The sequence below is a fragment of the Octopus bimaculoides genome, chromosome 25 (genome assembly GCF_046866305.1).
Source record: "Octopus bimaculoides isolate indiv1 chromosome 25, ASM4686630v1, whole genome shotgun sequence".
Classification (NCBI taxonomy): domain Eukaryota; kingdom Metazoa; phylum Mollusca; class Cephalopoda; order Octopoda; family Octopodidae; genus Octopus; species Octopus bimaculoides.
This window is the reverse complement of record NC_142952.1, coordinates 1,957,702-1,978,876: the sequence shown is the minus strand read 5'-3', so window position 1 is coordinate 1,978,876 and position 21,175 is coordinate 1,957,702. Positions and strand designations below refer to the sequence as shown.

Here is a 21,175-nt window from a genome sequence, read left to right as displayed (position 1 = left end):
AAATTCGTTATGAATGCACATACTCGACGGAAATATGAAATCAAATTCAGAAAACGTAAATGATCTTTAGCGTCCATCTGTCGGAGCCGTTATGTGTGTGTGTGCAAGAAAAAGACTGAGAGGACCGGATAGGAATTGGCAAAACTGCTGATAGCAATGGAGGAAAAAAATGTCTACAGTGGTTCTCAGCCAGGGTCCGTTTGAAATCTGGGGAGGGGGTATCCATATAAGATTTGAGTGTGGGGTGGTGGTGGCATACTTACAGAATAGTAAATTGGTAGTACTTTAAGTGTCCATGTAAAGTATTGATTTAAATATATTGACCACTTTGACGTGGAGACCGTCGTATATGAAGCAGAGGTAACGACTATAGGACCAAATAATACCCTACCAGGCTTCATTCTTATTTAATTCTCTCCATCAGACTGGGGCCTGGTGCAGCCTCCTGGCTTCCCAGACCCCAGTCGAACCATCCAACCCATGCCAGCATGGAAAACAGACATTAAACGATGATGATGATGATGAATACGTTTTTAAAGAATTTCATATACATATTCTTACCTATGCAAAGTAAAAGGCAATTCAGTAAAGTTGCCATCAGACTCGACTACTGCCTTCAAACAGTTTCTGAAACAACTAAACCCATTGATCAAAGAATCTTTATTCATGCTGTCCACAATGTTCCTAACAGCAGACGTCAACAAGTCCTTGGTATTGTATGCATGTTCATTATTCTCCCTCCCAACAATACCCCAGGAGTTTTAAATTAGGTGAATTAGAAGGCCAAACGTTAAGGGTGACATAATTATGAGCATTTCCGGCCACCCACTTCTGGTTTGTGCCAGGCTGGGAGAGAAGGAGCCAAGTCATTCTGGGACGTACAGCTTCCCTTAAATAAGTGTCTTGATCTAAAGCTTGACAACCATCTCCATTGTTTCGATGAAGGCTCCTGCATTGACCCTAACATCTTGTGAGAAAAAATGAGGGGCATGACATGGTTCACAAACCCCATGGCTATTAAAGATGATAGGAACTTGATGTGCATAATAATGGTGTCTTAAACAGGGCTGGTGGCAGAGCCATCTGTCATTCCTTTTGTTCAGTTTTTGATCTTGGATAAAGTTCTCATCTGAGAAGAACCAGGAACCAGAGCATGTTGGGATTCTTGGGGTGCTTGGGTTCCACAAGCACTTCAACCAGGTCTCATGGTTTTCCTGGGTTTTATCAGACATGATCTGCCACCTTATAATACAGGATTTGTATGTGATGACTTTGTGCACCACATGTCTAATCATTAACTCTGACACATGGAAACAATTAGCAATGACCCTCGTTGACTTGCTGGATTCTTGTTAATGATGTTCTGGACTTGGTGAAGAAACCTAATTTTTCTGAAAATGTGTGATTGCCAAAATAGTCTTTTTGGCCAAGGAACATGCATTCCTACTAGAGGCCAGGAGCTCTTTTCTGCTCCTAAACATGAAAGACCTGGTAACATTTAAGGAGGTTGCAATCTCAGAATTACTGTGGTTTGTACCTAAGGCAATGAGAATGGTATGTGATTTTATTGTCTGCTCTAGATTCTGGAGCTGAAAAAAGAGAAGATATTTAGTTTGAGCTACTTATGGACCACTTTTGTTCTTAACATGGCAGACACAACCTGTTTATATATAAGTGTATGTATATACACACACACACACACATATATATATATATATATATATATCATATGAAATAAAAGTCAAAACACTGATGGTTTTTAAAAAATGTACTTTATATTTGAATAAATGAAGCAACAACCCTTTTCAGATAAATAAACTAAACTGGTGTGCTTTTGATTCTCGCACACAGAATAGTAGACGTCATGTTGAAAGGAATGTTCTAGACAGACCATAGTTCTTACACTACAGTAACCAACAAGTTCAACACATCTTTGTCCCAAATGTATTTCAACAAGGAGAGGCACAGTGGTTGAGACAGTTAATATATCAAAAAAAAAAAAAAAAAGGGATGAAACAAGGATATTTACATTCAGCACATGAGCTGTTGCGTAGCATCACACACACACAGACACAAACACATATGCTGCATTTAAATGTAAAACAGCAGTGTCTCGTGTCTGGAGGTTAGAATTCCACGTTTTTTTGAAGGGATAAGAAGAGGTTGCAATCCAGATTGGCTAAAACTTAGAGGCTCTATTTCCTTATTTTTTCTTCTAGATTGTCTCAATTTAAATTAAATGCAAATGTGACCAAACTCTGTCAAGCAATAATTAAGCAGAATAAAAAATCTGATTTACTATAAAACTAATTGTAAAGTCACTGCTGTAGAATCTAACCAAAAGTCGTTATATTTAAAAAATTTGCTAACATGCAATCCTCTTCATTTGTCAATGAAACAGGACCCTGCCATTAAAGGTTCTGCTTGATTACGACTAAATTGATGTCAACTATATACGAAAAATTATCAAAAATATAAATAAGGTTAACAGTGACATCTAAAGAATTATATGTATATCGAGCAAAATTTGACATCTAGAAGGTGTTTCTTAGATCAGTAGAAACGATCCAGTTTTGTTAACTTTTACGCATCTTGTCCTTAAAATAGATTTCCCCACCAGTAACCCAAACTGAATAGTGATAAGCTTGTAGCCACACAATTTAAATGGTCCTTGAAAATAGGAAAACTTTTGATAATCTCTGGCAACATGAGTATTCAAATATGTGAATGGCTTTTAGATTGGCTTTCTTCCAAAATACCTCAGCAACAGAAATTAAAAAGTTTTATTCAATGATTCGAGCATGGTTTTGAACCATTTATGTCAACAGTGTTCACTATAGTTTTAACAGATACAGACATGGGGGGGGGGGGGACAGGTATTAATATGGTCTTCATTTGGGGTCTCCTTTCCTTTGCATGTAATTTGAAACAAATCCCTCCGTCTTTGCAGTTGTGGTTGCAATCAAAAAAAGGAATAAATAAATAAAATTCTGCAAAGTAAAAAATAAATAAATAAATAAAAGCTAAAGTTTCACAGCCATATTGTTTAAGGTGGGTTCCGTTTCTGGGTGGTGGTCATATGGTGTAGTGTCTGTGTGTAGCTCAGTCTTGTTATCTTCATCCAAAAATCCACTTGTAAAGTAATGTTTTTAATCCACTGGTCAGCTAGCAGCATATAGTAGAGCAGCTTGTACAGTTGACTGATGCGAATAGCTGTTGCCTCCACATGTAGTGTGGCAGTAGATTCCCAGCTGATGAACAAGATGCTAGCTTCTCTTCTCAATCATCATCAGCAGAGAAGAGAGATAACGACAGAGAATTAGAAATGTAATCATAGAATTGTCTCTTCTCAGTTATCTTTTATTATAATGTTGTAATGTCTATCATCTTCGGTAATGAGATACACCTTGTCCCAGTTTTTGTCCGGCAAATCAGGAAATTTTAGTATAAAATCCTCTCTCCCATATCGATATAGACGAGGCACCGTTATTTGTACACCGAGCGCATGTCCTAAGAGGCACATATCAATCTGTAAAAAAAGAAAAAAAGAAAGTACTTAAAGATCAAATTTCAATTAAACTCATTTGCAAATTCTTCATTCAACTCCGACCCTATATTTTTGACGTGTTGCAGTAATTAGGCTGTGGCAATGCTGGGACAGTACCTTGAGAAATTTTTAGATGAATGGACCCCAGGACTTTTTTAAAAAACTTGGTGCTTGATGTATCAGTCTCTCTTGCCAAACTGCTAATGTTATGTGGACATAAACAAACTCTCACCAGTTGTCATGCGGTGGTGGGGGACAAACATAGACACACACCCACACCTATATATATATATATATGTATATACGACAAGCTTCATTCAGTTTCCATCTACCAAATTTGCTCACAAGGCTTTGGCTGGCCTGAAGTCTTAATAGAAGACATATCCAAAGTGACGTAAAGTGGGATTGACCATGGAACCATGTGATTGGAAAGCAAACTCCTTACCACACAGCTTGCCATGTCCCTGATTTTAAACCTCCAAACTGTCGTGTTGTTTCGATAATCCACAAGAGAGCTAGATAATGTGGAGTACGGTGAACGAAGACACAAAGAAATGTGGGTCAGTTGGATCAATATCCCATTGTATATGACAGAAGCAGCGAGAATAGAGATTGATCCATTGAGGTAGACGACACCTTGGCAGGGCAGCAGTGAGGACAGATACAGATCTGCCGAGGTAGACGACACCTTGGCAGGGCAGCGGGGAGGATAGGGATAGTTCTGCTGAGAAAGATGTCCCATAATGGATGGGAACAGCAGTGAGAGAAGGGACAGATTGGATGAGGCAGAGGCAACCAGAACAAGTCTCTCAATATAGAGATCTGAGAAATTTAAAAGCCTTCATAATGGCACAGGTTTATGAAGTACACTTAACACAAGTGGCTATTATATCTATTTCAAATTTATTTTTTTGTCTTTAATTTAGACACAAAACTGGTAATAAGGGATAAGCTTATACTATCATCCTCAGTACTTGACTGGACCTTTATTTAATCGACCCTGGAGGGATGAAAGACAAAGTCGACCACAGCAGGGTTTGAACTCGGAATGTAAATAACTGAAATAAATGCAGCAAGGCATTTTCTCTGACATACTAACAATTCTGCCACCCCACCACCCTTATCTATTTTGTAATTATTTCCAAACAGCTACCATATTCCACTTCATAATAATATTCTCATTAGATGGAAAAATCTAGAATTCCAATGATGATTACGATGATAAACTTAGAAACATTTTACAGACTCGGAATCCTTTTTAAAAGAAGCAAGTTGTCATTTCTACAGAATTCATACCTGTTCTAAGCCATCATTGTCTCCGACTGCATTCAAAATGTTTTTTAACAAGTCCGCAGGAGTGTGAGATGTGTCACGAGCAAATATAAACTGGACAAAGAAGGGATAATCAACAGCTTGTTGGTTTTTATAAATGTCAATTATATCAAGCAACATAAGTAATTTGGCAGCTTCCATTATTTTTATATCGACAATTGGTTCTCTGTTTAAGAGGTCCTCCACCCAGTCTTCTCTCTCTGTCTTGTCCATCTCTAAAGCTAAGTTATGCTGAAATGAAAAAAAGAAAGAAAAAATACTTTATCTGCCAGGAAACACTAAGAAATTACTTTAAACAATAATATATTTTTGACCTTACAGGCACAAGCAGCTGAAGGCTTAGCTATTGTTAACCGACAGCTCGTGTTAAGTGAAAACAGAAAACTCCTGGCAATAGTATCAAATACAAATCCACTTAGCAATTACAAGAAAATATTTCAATGACTTTGAAAGGTTGAAACTGATTGTAACATGATCTGAAAATGAAAAGAGCAGCAATTTTTTTAATCTGTAGTTTTAGCAACTAATATTCTTCACTGAGACACTGTGTTTAATAATGATATATTTTGCTGTAGTGTAGTAAAATATAAAAAAAATCTTTGTATTGAATTCTTTCTAATGACTTCTACCTCTCATTAACAAAGGTGGAACTATTACAAGCAAATACCTCATTCGATTCTCTGTAGAAGCTTGCTGTTCACTATTTTCCATTTTCCGAGGGTATTTACCTAATCTTCTATTATCACAGCTATTCTGCATTCAAGATTTACTATATTAATAGTGATAAAAATCAAAGTACCTGTGAGTAAAATTCATCAATACAAGAAAACAGCATTTCTTTCACATCAGTGTAGTTTAAACGCCTGGCAAAAGACCACCTTTTTAGTTCCCATTCTGGTTCCTCCAAATATTGGTTTAAAAGCTAGAAATGTATCACAAAGGTATAGACATTTATTTACATGAATATCAGAGAAAATACCTACACTTGAAACCTTCCGTTATATAAATTTAACCGAAAGGAAATCAATAGAAATTATTTTTAATATAATACTGAAAGGATATCAAGAGATAAAACATTTCTTCTAAGAACTTGTCTGCTAATCCGGTCAATCAATAAGCATCATGGGAAATTTGTTCATTTGTTTTTATGTCCGTTTTTGCATGCTAGCTGGGGTTAGATGAATATGTTTTGTTGGAACATTGTTTTGAAGCTGGAAACCCTCCCTGCTAATAGTCCTTACCTGTTTTTTCAAATAAGATTGTGGGAAAAGTAGATTGTGACCTAAAGTGAGATAGAAAAGGTTGCTGAAAAGAAATTGTTATTGCAAAATATTACTTCATCAAAAAGAACTTCTGAAACATTGAATATAAAAGTTGATAATCTATTTCCAAAGTATTGAAGTTTCAAACAATTTTTTCTTGTTCCAACTTGTGAATCCATTTATTTTAGCTGTCCCAGTCTAATTAGAAAACAAGATCCACACCTGCTTAAAGAGAGAGAAATTAAAACTTAGAAGAGACAGGAAAGAAAAAAAAATTGTGCAAAAGTTTACATTAACAAAACTTCAAAAGTACTAGAAAATTATTGAGATTGTGATAAATAGTCATTTGTGTATCATACTTAATGTAGATACATCCCCAAAACACAAATTATGATATCTCTTATTGACACATCCATAAGAGATATTATCTCCAGACAAATGCAGCAGTTAATTTGCCTTTTTGTGATGTCTGCATTAAGTATGATACACAGATGACTATTTTAATCTAATCTGCTTTTGTTGCACACAACAAGTTATTATGGAAAATATTTTTCTCTCTTACATTCTTTACAATTTCTGGTGTAGCAAATTCCTGTTTTATTGTAATTCCATTTATTAGCAGTTGAACTATACAGGAACGGATTCCACAATAGTTATCTCCACGTATAACTCGTATGTAGGTGCAGTTGAAAGTCTGTTGTACGAAATCATAAGCCTGAAAGATGAAGAGAATATAAGCCTGAAATATGAAATCATAAACCTGAAATACAAGGAGAAAGAATTACATAAGTTTAATAGTTGCATTGAAATATGGAACGAGTAAATTTGTTCCTTTGCCTGTTTTGTGAAGGAATGTATCAAACTTAATGTAGATACATCCCCAAAACACAAATTATGATATCTCTTATTGACACATCCATAAGAGATATTATCTCCAGACAAATGCAAAGTACTCAGCCACAGTTCTCAGGGAGATTCAGCATGACACAGAGTGTGACAAGGTTGGCCCCTCGAAATACAAGTACGACTCATTTTTGCCAGCTGAGTGGACTGGAGCAACATGAAATAAAATGTCAAGCCACCGGGAATTGAACTCGTGACCCTACAATCATGAGCTGAATATCTTAACTACTAAGTCACGCGCCTTACATTACATACATACTGCCTGCTGGTGTTTCAGGTTACAACGAGTGCTCCAGTTGGTCTGTGAAATTAACAAGCACCCGACAGACATGACTATCCTTAACATAGTTCTCAGTGTGACACAGAGCGTGACAAAGCCAGCCCTTTGATTACGGAACGGTTCATTTTTGACAGCTGAGTGACGTGACAAGTCACACAAAAATAAACAAACAAACAAAAAAAACAAAAACTAACAAGTGAAAAAGCAAACAAACGAGCAATACTGATATAAATATTTACCTCTCGATATTTCTGAGATACTGGGTTGTCTCTAGGCCATCGAGTTTTACCATATTCTTGTATATTTTGTTGGGGGCCTACATTTATAACATTTTTCTCATCATCTCTCCCTGTAAAATATTATTAAAACAAATAATTAAAAAAAAAAAAGAAAAGAAACAAAAGCAAAAGAAGAAAGCATCAGTTCCTAATATTTGAGAATTTATAAAATCCTGAAGATGAATTTCAATTATTACAAGAGGGTGCCAACTACCATGTATGATACATAGGTAGCTTTTTTGATTTAAAACAACATCAGTTGTGTACACTTGACATTGAACAGAAAGTATTTCATATTAACAATATGCATACCACAGATGCATGTAAGCATTTCTTATCTTTAGGTATGAAGTCCTATATGGATGGTTAAAAGACATGTTGGACTTGGCTATGAATGTTGTGGCTTACCATTGTGAGACTTTCTAGACAGGACTTGATTAATTGATATGCGGTTTAACCTACGTGCTGTCCCACATTAAAACAAACTCTGAACTGTATTTGATAAACATTTATTTATATATGTGCTTATCGCAATATTTACATTAATTACACGGATGCCTATCAGGACTGTGTTGTGGCCTGCCAGCAGTAAATGAAGTTTATTAATGACAGATAAGAATGGCTTCATGTGAGAGGTGGGGAAATACTGTTCTTCGCAGTCAATGATTCCTTTAACTCAGGGTTGAGCAGCAACCAGGGAACCAGTTTCTTATGGACCTGTCTGTTTCACCTATGTGCACCTCTGATTAAGAACTGGCAAGCTGCTTATTTATATGTGGTAAGAGGTAATGATATGGTGTTCATGGTACATGCTTGGAGAAGTGCATTGTAGGTGAAGAGATTCATTTAAACACAAGTCGAGCAGGGACCAAGAATCTTGTCGTCATCGATCTTCTCTGGGACCTTCTCTAACCACTGCACTGATTCTGGCATGCTCTTGCTTTCATGGACCCCATTTATGTGGTCACATCTGGAACTTCCAATAATATTGCTGCAAAGTGATTGTTTAGTATTCAGGGCAGTCGCCCAATCTGATGTAGTTCGATCCTAGATACTAAACCTTCGTGGTTTCAAATTTAGGCTTCACTACATTATTCCCTTACTAGTCATCTTGGGAGAAAAAGCAAACGGGAATAACAAAATTGTGATGAAAACTAGCTGGCAATACAACCACAAGGCAAGGAATTCACATTCAAAATGGTGATTAACTGAGACCATTTTTGGGAAAAAAAGTGTGTCTCGTACGTCATCGAATATAGTACCTTCTTAATTTACTGCACATATCAGGTTAGTGTAAAAGTAATGGCTGATTTTTAAGAAAACAGTTTTAGATGGTATTTTCTTAAAATTGTGCCTCTTGCAATGTTTTAAGAATGTCACAATGAGTAATTTATTCATTTTGCTTTCAGATTCTGATTGTATTGGCCATAATCTGCTATATTTGCACTAAAATTTCAGGCCTGGTGCCTATAGTAGAAAGGATTATTATTATTATTATTACGAAGAAAGCATTTTATGTTTGAATGAAAATACTATAATTAAAAAAACAACAATTCTAATGGCAAAAATTAATCATTATTAATTATTTTATTGAAAGCATGTATTGCTCACTATAATCTAATAACAATGTTTAGGGGTGAAGATGGGGTACAGGGACTTTTTTGGTTCACAAAAAAAAAATTTTTTTAAATTGAACATTGTCAAAAAATTATTTGCAGTGTTACACAGACAATGAAAAATGTTAACAAAAATGCTTAAGAACAACAAATAATAAATAATTAAGTAAATGATGTGTGTGTGTGTTTGTGTGTGTGTGTGTGTGCAGGTTGTAGCTATATTTACCTTTTTCTAAATCTTTTCTTCCAGTATCTCCTAAAAGTTGAAAAAAAAAATTAGATATAAATTAATTGCTTTTAATGGTGATTTTATGCTAAAGTTTCAGACTCTGTGTGTGTGTGTGTAGCTGAATAGTGAAGAACAAATCACTGATATCCTTTTCCTTGTATAAAAAAAAACTTGCACGCATGCACGCACACATACACACACACATGCGCGTGCACACACATGCGCGTGCACACACATGCGCGTGCACACACTTAGGGCAAATCTCTACTTTGGCCTTGGACTGACCAAAACCTCGAGAGTGGATTTGATGGATGAAAAGCTCTAATGCATCTAATTTTGAGGAATAGGTGTGGCCATGTGGTAAGAAGTTTGCTTGTCAACCACATGGTTCCAGGCTCAATCTCACTGCATGGCACCTTGGGCAAATGTCTGCTATTATAGCCTCAAGCCGATCAAGGCGTTGTGAGTGGAGTTGGTAGATGGAAACTGAAAGAATCCCATCACACACACACATATATATGTCTATATCTGTGGGTGCCTTTGTGCTTGCATTTGCTCCCCACCACTGCTTGACAACTGGTGTTGGTTTATTTATGTCCCCACAACTTAGTGGTTTAGCGAAAGAGAGTGACAGAATTAGTACCAAGCTTTAAAATAATAAGTACTGGGGTGAATTTCTTTGACTAGAACCTTTTGAGGCAGTGCCCCAGCATGGCCATAGTCCAAGGACAGAATCAAGTAAAGCACATTGGGAAAGATGAAACAGACATGTGTTTGTTGCTGAAGTCACATCATCAACAGCTTTATTTGGTTTGCGCTTCACCATTTTGAAAAAGAAATATGTCATGTTCTCCCTCAAAGTTTTTGAATTTCTTTTACATGACATTACTGATAGTATTATTTGCTTTGCTCCAAGTTTTGCCATTCTGCCTGGCTCTTCATCAGTTACGTTGAGGAATGTTCCAGTTGATCCAATCAACGGAACAGTCTGCTCGTCAAATTAAAGTGCAGGTGGCTCAGTACTCCATAGACATCCGACCCTAAATGCATTTCTCAGGGAGAGAATGTGACAGGGCTGGACCTTTTGAATTATGGATACAGCCTCAATTTTTGCCAGCTGAGTGGACTGGAGCAATGTGAAATGAAGTGTCTTGCTTAAGGAAATATATATGACAGGCTTCTTTCAGTTTTCGTCTACCAAATCCACCCACAAGTCTTTGGTTGGCCTGAGGCTATGGTAGAAGACACTTGCCCAAGGTGCCACGCAGTGGGATGGAACCCAGAACCATGTGACTGGAAAAGTTCAGCATGTTCTGAAGTTGATTCCTTCTACTAAAACCCTCCAAGCGATGACCCCCACCCCATGGCTGCAGTCCAATAACTGAAGCAAGTAAAAGATAAGAAATACACACACACACACACACATAGACGTATTACATACACACACGTGTGGATATATATATATATATATATATATATATACATATCCACACATATATATATATATATATATATATATATATGCACGCGACAGGCTTCGTATATACATGTGTGTGCGCGTGTGTGGTGTTTGTCTCTCCTATCGTTTGGCAACTGGTGTTGGTTTGTGAACGTCCCCATAACCGATAGACTAAATATTAGACTTCAAACAAAAAGTAGTGGGATCGATTTGTTTGATTAAAACCCTTCAAGGCAGTGCTCCAGCATGGTCGAGGTCCAATGATTGAAACAAGTGAAAAACAACACACAACACACACACACACACCATAATGAAAGTAGCTGCTGGCTGAAAAGTGAAAGTAGGCATAAACGCCATGGTCTCCGACCTATGTTCAAAGGCTGTCCTCCCATGATTATACGACCTTTCATTCTCCAGGCAGGTATTTCAGACTATCTTATCCAATGTGTCTTAAAAGGAGAGAAGGACACACAGAGAGTAGGGCGGGACATAAAAAAGATTTGGACATAAACAAAAGACAAGATGGTCACATTTGGAACAGGGGACGATCACGGTTGAAACGCTTTTAAAAGACGCATTGGTCATGGTCGAAACACTTCAAAAAACCACGGGAGGATTACAGTTGAAACGCTTTGAAAAGACGCGTTGGTCACAGGTTGAAAGAATTTAAAGAGTTGGGATGTTCGCCGTTGGAACGTACATTTAGCAGGATACATACCTTTAACTTCGCTCATCCGTGCAGCCCCGTCTACGCAAATGAATCAGACGTGTTTCAGACTTTAAACTACAGACACAACTATCGTTTTACGAACCAGCAGTTTTATACAAATGGAGATAGCATTCATTATAATAACACAAGAAGAATTTGGGGACAATGCTCGCTCACCACCAGACACATATGCGAAATTTGCAGCAAATCAAATGTATTTTTATTTTATGGAATAGCAGATCCACGAAATAAATAATCACAGAACACAACTAATGGTACTAAACAACGAGAACACTAAAGGTAGGAGGAAATACCAGTAACGTTTTAGTGTTAGTCACTCTCGTACAGTTGGCCTATAACCTCGGGCAGCAAGAAGACGTCTCCAATAATCTCAGTTTCTAAGCATAGTCGCCTGTATCTTACATGGTTATGCTAAGCTGCTTCAGATCAATGTAAAAGTTGATAAATTACTAATGGGGATTCATAAAAAGAGTGAAAACTTCTTTTGTGAAAGTGAAAATAGAGTTTTATACTTTAAGATCACCAATTTCTTCAAGCGATTCAAGAGATTGGTGCGCAGAATAAATCCCAACTTTCTATTGTAACCTTAACCGCCGACGACTGTACCTCTGTGTGGTTGGTCGAACCCTCTAGAAATAACAGTCTAAAATTGCCCTAAACCATCTAAAATAAAAAAGCTACATTATATTATATCATGTAGCTCTTAATAAAGAAAAAAATAATAAAGTTGTTGGTCACCTCTGAAATAAATGATAATAAATATGTTCGATCAAAGTTGAATTTAGTGTTAAACAATAAATTCCATGCTCTTAATTGCTCTGAAAAAAATTAGAAAAAGATGCGGTCGTTTGATGCTAAAAGTGTAGGTGTGTGAAATATTGGTCTGCAGAACTGGTGTATGGCAGAATGATTTTGGCTGCGCTCATTCATACGAACAAGGAGGGAAATAATTGAAAGCAATCAAAGATCCTTTCTAGGATTTGTTGCCGAATTTTACGTTAGAGATTCCACAGTTAAAAGCTAGAAGCTCACATGATGCAGCAGCTACCATTTATTCGAAAATATGTCAAACGGCCAAAATTTTGTCTAAGTGTACACACACACATACATATATATATAATTATACACACATACACACACATATACATACATAGAAATATATATATATAATATAAATACACACACACACACACATATATATATATACACACGCACATACGTATATACACATAATACACACACGTCTATATCTATCTCTATATATTATTAATAATCGGCAGAAGTTAGAGTGACCCAAGGGCCTACAGTTTCGTGCACTGGCACTATATATATATATATATATATATATATATATATATATATATATATATATATATACATATATATATATATATATATATATATATATATATATATATATATATATATGCATACACAACTCCTTGGTTGTATCCAAAATAAAGTCCCTGCTATTTATATATATATATATATATACTTATAAACAAAAGGGATGTTTAGATACTCAAAAAATAAATTCCAGAACGGCAATTATAATAGCTGCGACGACTCTGTAATACTTGAGATGCTAGAAGAACGTTTATTCGTGAAAGAGATGCGGCGAAGATGAGATGCTGCAGTTGGTAATTTATGGAGCAAACATCCACGCATCCAAACACTAATTGATGCCTTTAGGTTAAATACTAACATTAAACGAAGCTCAAAGGAAAATAAAATATGACATACGTGGTGTGGTACACAAATCCTCAAATTCTGAAGACGTGGCCATGCTGTGGTAGAGGAGAAATTCTGTTGAAATACTCGGTACTTTTGTCGCAATACGCAAGAAGAAATTAATATGGGCGCAATCAGCCATACAGAGTTATCTACCCTTGACTTTGAAACAAAAAAACTGCAAAATTGCAACGGGTTTTTATTATTATTATTTTTTTTTTTTTTAATGTACTTTGGTAAATAAAGGAATTATTTACTTCTTGCGTTACTCGTGGCAGAAATTCCACAGTTATTTTGAAAAGTAAAAATAGATATAAAAAACAAAGAAACAAACTATATATTATTAAAAATTGTTGACGTCATAAGAATTTTGAAACACTCGGGAGAACGCGAAATAATTCTTCTTTGGAATTGGATCTCGAAGCACATATGAAGCTATAAGTAATCTTTTCAATTATAAGCACAATGCTTGGAATATTGGTGGGGGCGGGGTATGGCGGAGACTGTCGATTACATCGACCCTAGTGCACCACTGGTACTTATATCATTTAGGGCGGCGAGCTGGCAGAATCGTTAGTACGCCGGGCGAAATGCTTTGCAGTATTTCGTCTGCCGTTACGTTCTGAGTTCAAATTCCGCCGAGGTCGACTTTGCCTTTCATCCTTTCGGGGTCGATTAAATAAGTACCAGTTATATGCAATGGGGCTGATGTAATCGACTTAATCCCTTTGTCTGTCCTTGTTTGTCCCCTCTGTGTTTAGCCCCCCGTGGGCAGTAAAGAACGTGTCGAACGGAAATAGCTGCCTACATATTGTAAACGCTTTAAATATTCTTCAGTATGGCATGAAATCGGATATATAAATCTTTCTTTAATATGAGTCGGCAACGGTACGACCAAATTGGAAATGGAAATGCTGTAACAAATATTTGCACCACATTTTATCCTCATAACACAGAAAAGGGTATTCGGCTGGACTTGAACCTACAGTTGCAGTGAATGGAACAAGGTACATTAGATTCCCCACCGAGTTATGAGTTCTAAACACCTATTCAAGTAAACCGCAGTATTAAGATCCATTACAGCCGATCTTACTAACCGGTTTCACACGGAGTATATATATATATATATATATATATATATATATATATATATATATACACACGACGGGCTTCTTTCAGTTTCCGTCTACTAAATCCATTCACAAGGCTTTGATCTGCCTGAGGTCATGGTAGAAGACACTTGCCCAAGGTGCCACGCAGTGGGACTGAACTCAGAGCCATGTAGTTGGGAAGCAAAGATCGTATACTTTTTTCCTAAAATCATTCCCTTCCTGTGTAACCCCACCCCCTCGTTTTATGTCTGTCTGTATCATCTCCCACATCCCCCCTTGGCACGTGCTGGCAGAATCGTTAGTTCGTCAGGGAAAATGCTTTGCGGCATTTCTCTCAGCTCTTCACTTTCCGAGTTCAAATCCTGCTGAGGTTCACTTCGCCTTTCATCCTTTTGTGGTCGATAAAATAAGTACCAGTCGATTACTGGGGTAATGGAATCGACTTGCTTTCATCCCCACAAAATTTCAGGTCTTATGTCGAAAGCAAAAAGAATTAACGTTGTTATCGATGTTGCTGTTACGGTGCTCAGTCTAATGGTAAGGTGTGTTCATGATGATAAGGTCCTTGGTTCGATTCCTGGGACGTGTGACGCATTGTGTCCTTGAACAATGGCACTTCGTTTCCTATTGTTCCAGTGTACTCAGCTGAAAAAAAAAACACCAGCCAGGTACTGGTGCATCCCTCTCCCCTCCTCATAACCTCCCCACCATTCACTAATCATGTTGATAGGCTTGTTGGCTTTTATCTGACTGCATAGAGATACGTATCTCTTATTGTCAATAACCGTGTTTGGCTGACGATCCATCCTACTTCTCAGCCATCTTAATATATTAACGCCCACAGGTACACCGCTGCCTTGAACCACTTCTGGATGTCTAGTTTAAGCCTCAGCTAGTTTTAGACATCCAAAGACAATATTTTAACGCCCACAGGTACAACGCTTCTGGATGTATATAGTCTCTGTTAGTTTTACGCATCCAAAGACAATGTGGCAATTAATTTATCCATCTTTTCCACAGATCCTGTATTGCAGATTCATTCCATCCTTGATGATGCGATGGTGATAGGATCTGGTTGCAAGACTAATATTGTGCAGTGATTATGAAGACCCGTCTCTATAGTCAGTCTTAAACTTTTAATGTGTCTTTATTTAGTCGATGTATAAATCAATTTAGAGTACTTCACGTGCACTATCTTATCTCCACTCCCCAAATTTTCTACATGTGAAGCTGGCAGCGGCATCTTGATGCTTGTTTTACTCTTTTTGAGCAAATGGTATTCACCCCGTTTCCTACAGGTGGAGTTTCAGGGTTATCAAACGCTTTTTTTTTTTTGAAGTGTGTTGCTTTTTCCTTCAGGAAGTATATTTGATGTTTTTAATTCGAAGACGCACGTTTTCTGTTTTTAACAAAGATTCAGAGCGGTCTCCCAGCACTTCATACTGCGATCAATTTCAGAGTTGCTTGATAGACTCTGCTAATCTTGAGGCTTCCTCTATTCAAGAGCGGGGCACACTGTCTTCTTCTTGTCATTCCATACTGTTAGCAAGTTTCTTTTATTCGATTTAACTTCTTATAATACGATTATATTGATCAGAAGCTTGTTTTTGCATCCGTAGCTTCCTTTCTTACACTGCTTCTGTTCTGCTGGCGATATGTTTTTGTAGAGGCAGCTTTAGATTCTCACGCTAACAATGGAGGTAATAGTCGTGGACATTGCTGGCAGGCAGGTGGTAGGTCTATAATTCTTTTGGTTCTACCTCTCCTTTATCCTTGAAAGAAAGTACATGGTTTCGAATGTAACCCGCTCGGAGCATTTCTCTAAATTTTTTATGATGTCATTTTAGGCTCATACGAGGTTCTCGTGCTTGCTGGGAAGGCTTTGATTCATACACTGGCAATTCCACCCTCCTCAGTGCCTTCCAGAAGCATGTCTTGTTTACAGCAGCACAAGTCTCGAATATGTTGATGTATGACCATTTTTCGCTCAGTACGTATTTGTGCTGGTCCTCTGTCCCATTTTTGGACAAAATGCCTTGCAGTATTCAGATACGGCTCTTTACGTTCTCAGTTCAAATCCAAGCTCAGCGTTACCTCTCATCTTTTTGTAGCCAATAAAATAAAGTACCAGTCAAGTACAGGAGACGAGGTTATCGTCTAACTTGCTCCCCTAAAATTTCTGGCCTTGTGTCAACGTTTGAAACAATTATTAAATGTGGCGAGCTGATAGAATCATTATCGCACCGGATAAAAATGTATAGCAGCATTTATTCCGGCTCCTTACGTTCTCAGTTCAAATCCTGCCGATGTTAGCTCTGCCTTTCATCCTTTCGGGGTCGATAAAATGAAGCACCAGTCAAGCACTGGAGTCGATGTAATCGACTATCACTCGCCCCTAAAATTGCTAGCCCTGTGCCCTAGTTTGAAAGCGTTATTTTATAACGATCTCAGAGCAAAACTATTGTCAATTTATGTTGCTTCAAGTAGATCACCATTCATTAATAATAACAGAATGCATTTAAGTATATTATTTTCTCTACTTTCAACACGAAAAGTAACTTGACTTGTGATTTAGAAAATAAAAATATTTCAATTTAACTAACATCATTCCCGACCTGAAATGCAAGGGAAACGACTTCAACTTTAATTTCTTTAAATATTTTTTACCTGCCATTTACCTTGACATTTGCTCGCTGACGATAGTAACTAGCCTACAAAAAGAAACAGTTATTTGAGAAAAAGAATGCTTTGTATGGTACCAAAAATAAGGTTTATTGATAAATATAAAGGGTATATTTCATTATTTATTAAAAATAAGTTTGATATTTTTCAACCGTCAATATCTGAAGTTGTCTCCCTTGCTTGCTACTTGACGTTTAATAATTTTTCTCAATTACCAACCCAACGGAGATATTCAGAAACTGTGATGCATCCTGCTGTAGGATTTCGGTCAAGTTCAGATTGTTTGGTCATGTTGTTTGATTTTTCGTAATGAGTCCTGCGTATCGTGTTCTCTTCTCTGGGGAACCAGTTGGGATGACGGCTCGTGTTGGTCGGACACATGTCACATGTGTCAAGCAGATGAAGTATTTCGCTGAGATGGGGCCAGACAAACGGTGGATGCAAGGACGCGCTGCAAAGGTGCATGTCCCCATATCTTATCTGAACACTGTATACAATAAGTTCATTATATATAACTCTTTCGTGGATATTTCTGCTGTTGGAAACAGTGGAGATATCTTTTTTTACAACAACGACAGCATCTTCTGCTGCCACTATGATGATTGTTAAGGAACATCACTGTTATACAAGCAATGTTATTCATTTCCGGTCTTCCATGGAGAAATATAACCTAGTTTTGAAACAGTTGAGAGGGGTTGGCAACCGGAAAGGCATCTGGCCATAGGAAATGTACCTCAACAAATTCAGTCTCACCCATGCCAGCACAGAAAAGTGGACATTAAACAATGATGATGATGTATGCGTGTGTGTGTGTGTGTGTGTGTGGTTACTCTTTTCAGCTGTGTCATCGTCGTCATCATGTATCACATATGCTTGCAGTGCATTGAAGACACAACAAAGGTTTTCCCTAATTAAGCAGGAGTTTTTGGCTCTCGCAACTTTTAATTCCTTCCTCATTTACTTTCGTTCAGTCCAAGTAACAAATTTTCCCCACCCTTTCCTTTTGCTCAAATTTACACTCCTCATGGAAAACCAACTTATAAAACTCTTCTTCTATATTGTAATCAGCCTGTTCAAAATAATAATAATAATAATGAAATTCTTGTGAATTGTGCTCAGGTGCACCACAACTCATCAAAGGTGCATGTACAGTACATAGAATCATGTACAAAAGTCAGAAAGGGGAACAGTGTATGAGTCATGATATACATGTGTGCATGTGTATGGAGGGTGTGGGATATCAGGTGTAGTGTTGGCGAATTTCAGGAAGCTTGGAGGTTTTAAAGGATGCAATGTCTCGGCAGCTAACAACTGATGCAGGTAGTCTGTTCCATGCTTCTTATTTGTAACACTTCCATGTTGGAACAAATAAATTGGTTGATATAATCCATCTTTGTAAATCTATAGGCAAAGCAAAAGTCAAGCACTCAGACACTTTTTAAAAAATGTACTTTATTTATATTTGAATAAATGAAGCAACAACCCTTTTCAGATAAATAAACTAAACTGGTGTGCTTTTGATTCTCGCACACAGAATAGTAGATGTCATGTTCATAGGAATGTTCTAGACAGACCATAGTTCTTACACTACAGTAACCAACAAGTTCAACACATCTTTGTCCCAAATGTATTTCAACAAGGAGAGGCACAGTGGTTGAGACAGTTAATAAACAAAATGTTTTATATGTATATATATAAAAAGAGGAAGCAAGAGGATATTTACATTCAGCGCAACATGTGCTACTGAGTAGCGTCACACACACGCACACACATGCACACGCACACAGCCACAAACACACGTGCTGTATTTAAATGCATCCAGCTTTATCTAGTGTCTGGAGGCTAGATTTTGCTGTTTTTGTGGGGTGGATGGGATAGGATTGCAAACTAGATTGACTAAAACCTTGAAGTTACGTTTGCCTATTGTTTTTTTTTTTCTAGATTGTCTCAATTTAAATTAAATGCAAATGTGACCAAACTCTGTCAAGCAATAATTAAGCAGAATAAAAGATCTGATTTACTACAAAACTAATTGTAAAGTCACTGCTGTAGAATCTAACCAAAAGTCGTTACATTTAAAAAATTTGCTAACGTGCAATCCTCTTCATTTGTCAATGAAACAGGACCCTGCCATTAAAGGTTCTGCTTGATTACGACTAAATTGATGTCAACTATATACGAAAAATTATCAAAAATATAAATAAGGTTAACAGTGACATCTAAAGAATTATATGTATATCGAGCAAAATTTGACATCTAGAAGGTGTTTCTTAGATCAGTAGAAACAATCCTGTTTTAAATGAAACATTTAAAATGCACAGGTGTATTCATGTTTTTTGCGTTAACTTTTATACATCTTGTCCTTAAAATAGATTTCCTCACAAGTAACCCAAACTGAATAGTGATAAGCTTGTAGCCACATAATTTAAATGGTCCTTGAAAATAGGAAAAAAGTTTTATAATCTCTGGCAACAAGAGCATTCAATTATACCAATGATCTACCAATTATCTATACATTGGCCTTTTCCAAGATACTTCAGCAACAGAAACTAAAAAAGTTTCTAATAAGATACTGAACCATTTATGTCAACAGTGTTCACTACAGTTTTAACAGATATAGACATGGGGAACAGGTATTTCTATGGTCTTTGCTTGGTGCCTCCTTTCCTTTGCATTGCATGTAACTTGAAACCAATTCCACCGATTCTTCCATCTTCACAGTTGTGATTTTAAACAGAAAAGATTAAAAAAAAAAAAAAATTTGCAAAGAAAATTAAATAAATAAATAAAAGCTAATGTTTCACAGCCATATTGTTTAAGGTGGGTTCCATTTCTGGGTGGTGGACGTACGATATAGTGTCTACGTGTAGCTTGGTCTTGTTATCTTCATCCAAAAATCAACCGGTAAAGTAATGTTTTTAATCCACTGGTCAGCTAGCAGCATATAGTAGAGCAGCTTGTACAGTTGACTGATGCGAATAGCTGTTGCCTCCACATGTAGTGTGTCAGTAGATTCCCAGCTGATGAACAAGATGCTAGCTTCTCTTCTCAATCATCATCAGCAGAGAAGAGAGATAACGACAGAGAATTAGAAATGTAATCATAGAATTGTCTCTTCTCAGTTATCTTTTATTATAATGTTGTAATGTCTATCGTCTTCGGTAATGAGATACACCTCGTCCCAATTTTGGTTCAGTAAATCAGGAAATCCATGTATAAAATCATCTCTACCATATCGATATAGACGAGGCACCGTTATTTTTACACCGAGTGCATGTCCTAAGAGGCACATATCAATCTGAAAAGGAAAAAAAAAAACATAACAATTAATGATCAACTTTCATCTTAAGGCCATCAAAAAATTCTTCATTCAAACATCTTAAAAAATAAACAAGAAACAAAGCAGTTTACCAGATGGAATAAATTTGCTGTGATGAAGAAGTGACTGATATTTCAGGCAAGAAAGGCCCTGTTTCAAAAGTTAGATCTCTCCTCTTCCTCACACTTTATTATTTTTTTAAGAAATCAAATCATCATTTCTAAAGGATGCATACCTGTTCTAAACTGCCAGAATCTCCGACTGCATTCAGGATGTTTTTCAACAGTTTTGCAGGAGTGTCAGATGTATCCCGAGAAAAAATATAATGGACGAACAATGGATAATCTTCGGCTTGTTGGTTTTTATAAATGTCAATTATATCAAGCATCATAAGCAATTTGGCAGCTTCCATTATTTTTATATCAACAATTGGTTCTCTGTTTAAGAGGTCCTCCACCCAGTCTTCTCTCTCTGTCTTGTCCATCTCTAAAGCTAAGTTATGCTGAAATAAAAGAAAGAAAGAAATATTTGTTTTATCTGCCGAGAAACAATAAGAAATAACTCTATCAAGGTGTGGCTGTGTGGTTAAGACACTTGCTTCCCAACCATCTGGTCTTAGGTTCAAACCCACTGTGTGACACCTCAGGCAATTGTCTTCTACTATAGTATTGAGTTGGTTAAAGTCTTGTGGATTT

The 21,175-nt window shown here is 36.9% G+C and overlaps 2 protein-coding genes across 6 annotated transcripts in view; both read right to left on the bottom strand.

Annotated features, from left to right (window-relative positions):
* Window positions 1-1,753: 1,753 nt before the first annotated feature.
* Window positions 1,754-13,554, bottom strand: LOC106875899 (ubiquitin thioesterase otulin-like). 3 transcript variants are annotated; one of them, XM_089342060.1, is made up of 7 exons: window positions 13,380-13,503; window positions 9,445-9,474; window positions 7,564-7,673; window positions 6,704-6,856; window positions 5,679-5,801; window positions 4,844-5,110; window positions 1,754-3,529 (listed from the first exon to the last, which is right to left on the bottom strand). In XM_089342060.1, exons 1-7 carry the CDS (start codon window positions 13,420-13,422, stop codon window positions 3,350-3,352), a joined length of 906 nt encoding a protein of 301 aa, XP_089198186.1. In that variant the 5' UTR covers window positions 13,423-13,503; the 3' UTR covers window positions 1,754-3,349. The 3 variants fall into 3 exon arrangements, with proteins under 3 accessions (XP_089198186.1, XP_052832307.1, XP_089198187.1); XM_052976347.2 differs by lacking the exon at window positions 13,380-13,503 and adding an exon at window positions 11,274-11,452; XM_089342061.1 differs by lacking the exon at window positions 9,445-9,474 and having other exon boundaries at window positions 13,380-13,554.
* Window positions 13,555-18,596: 5,042 nt separating this feature from the next.
* Window positions 18,597-21,175, bottom strand: part of LOC106875898 (uncharacterized) — a 43,977-nt gene continuing 41,398 nt past the window's right edge. For all 3 annotated transcript variants that reach the window (XM_014924212.3, XM_052976402.2, XM_014924211.3), the window contains exons 6-7: window positions 20,716-20,982; window positions 18,597-20,459 (exon numbers count right to left, since the gene is read on the bottom strand). In XM_014924212.3, the coding sequence (XP_014779698.1) occupies window positions 20,280-20,459; window positions 20,716-20,982 (447 nt within the window). In that variant the 3' untranslated portion in view covers window positions 18,597-20,279. The remainder of the gene's footprint in view (window positions 20,460-20,715; window positions 20,983-21,175) is intronic.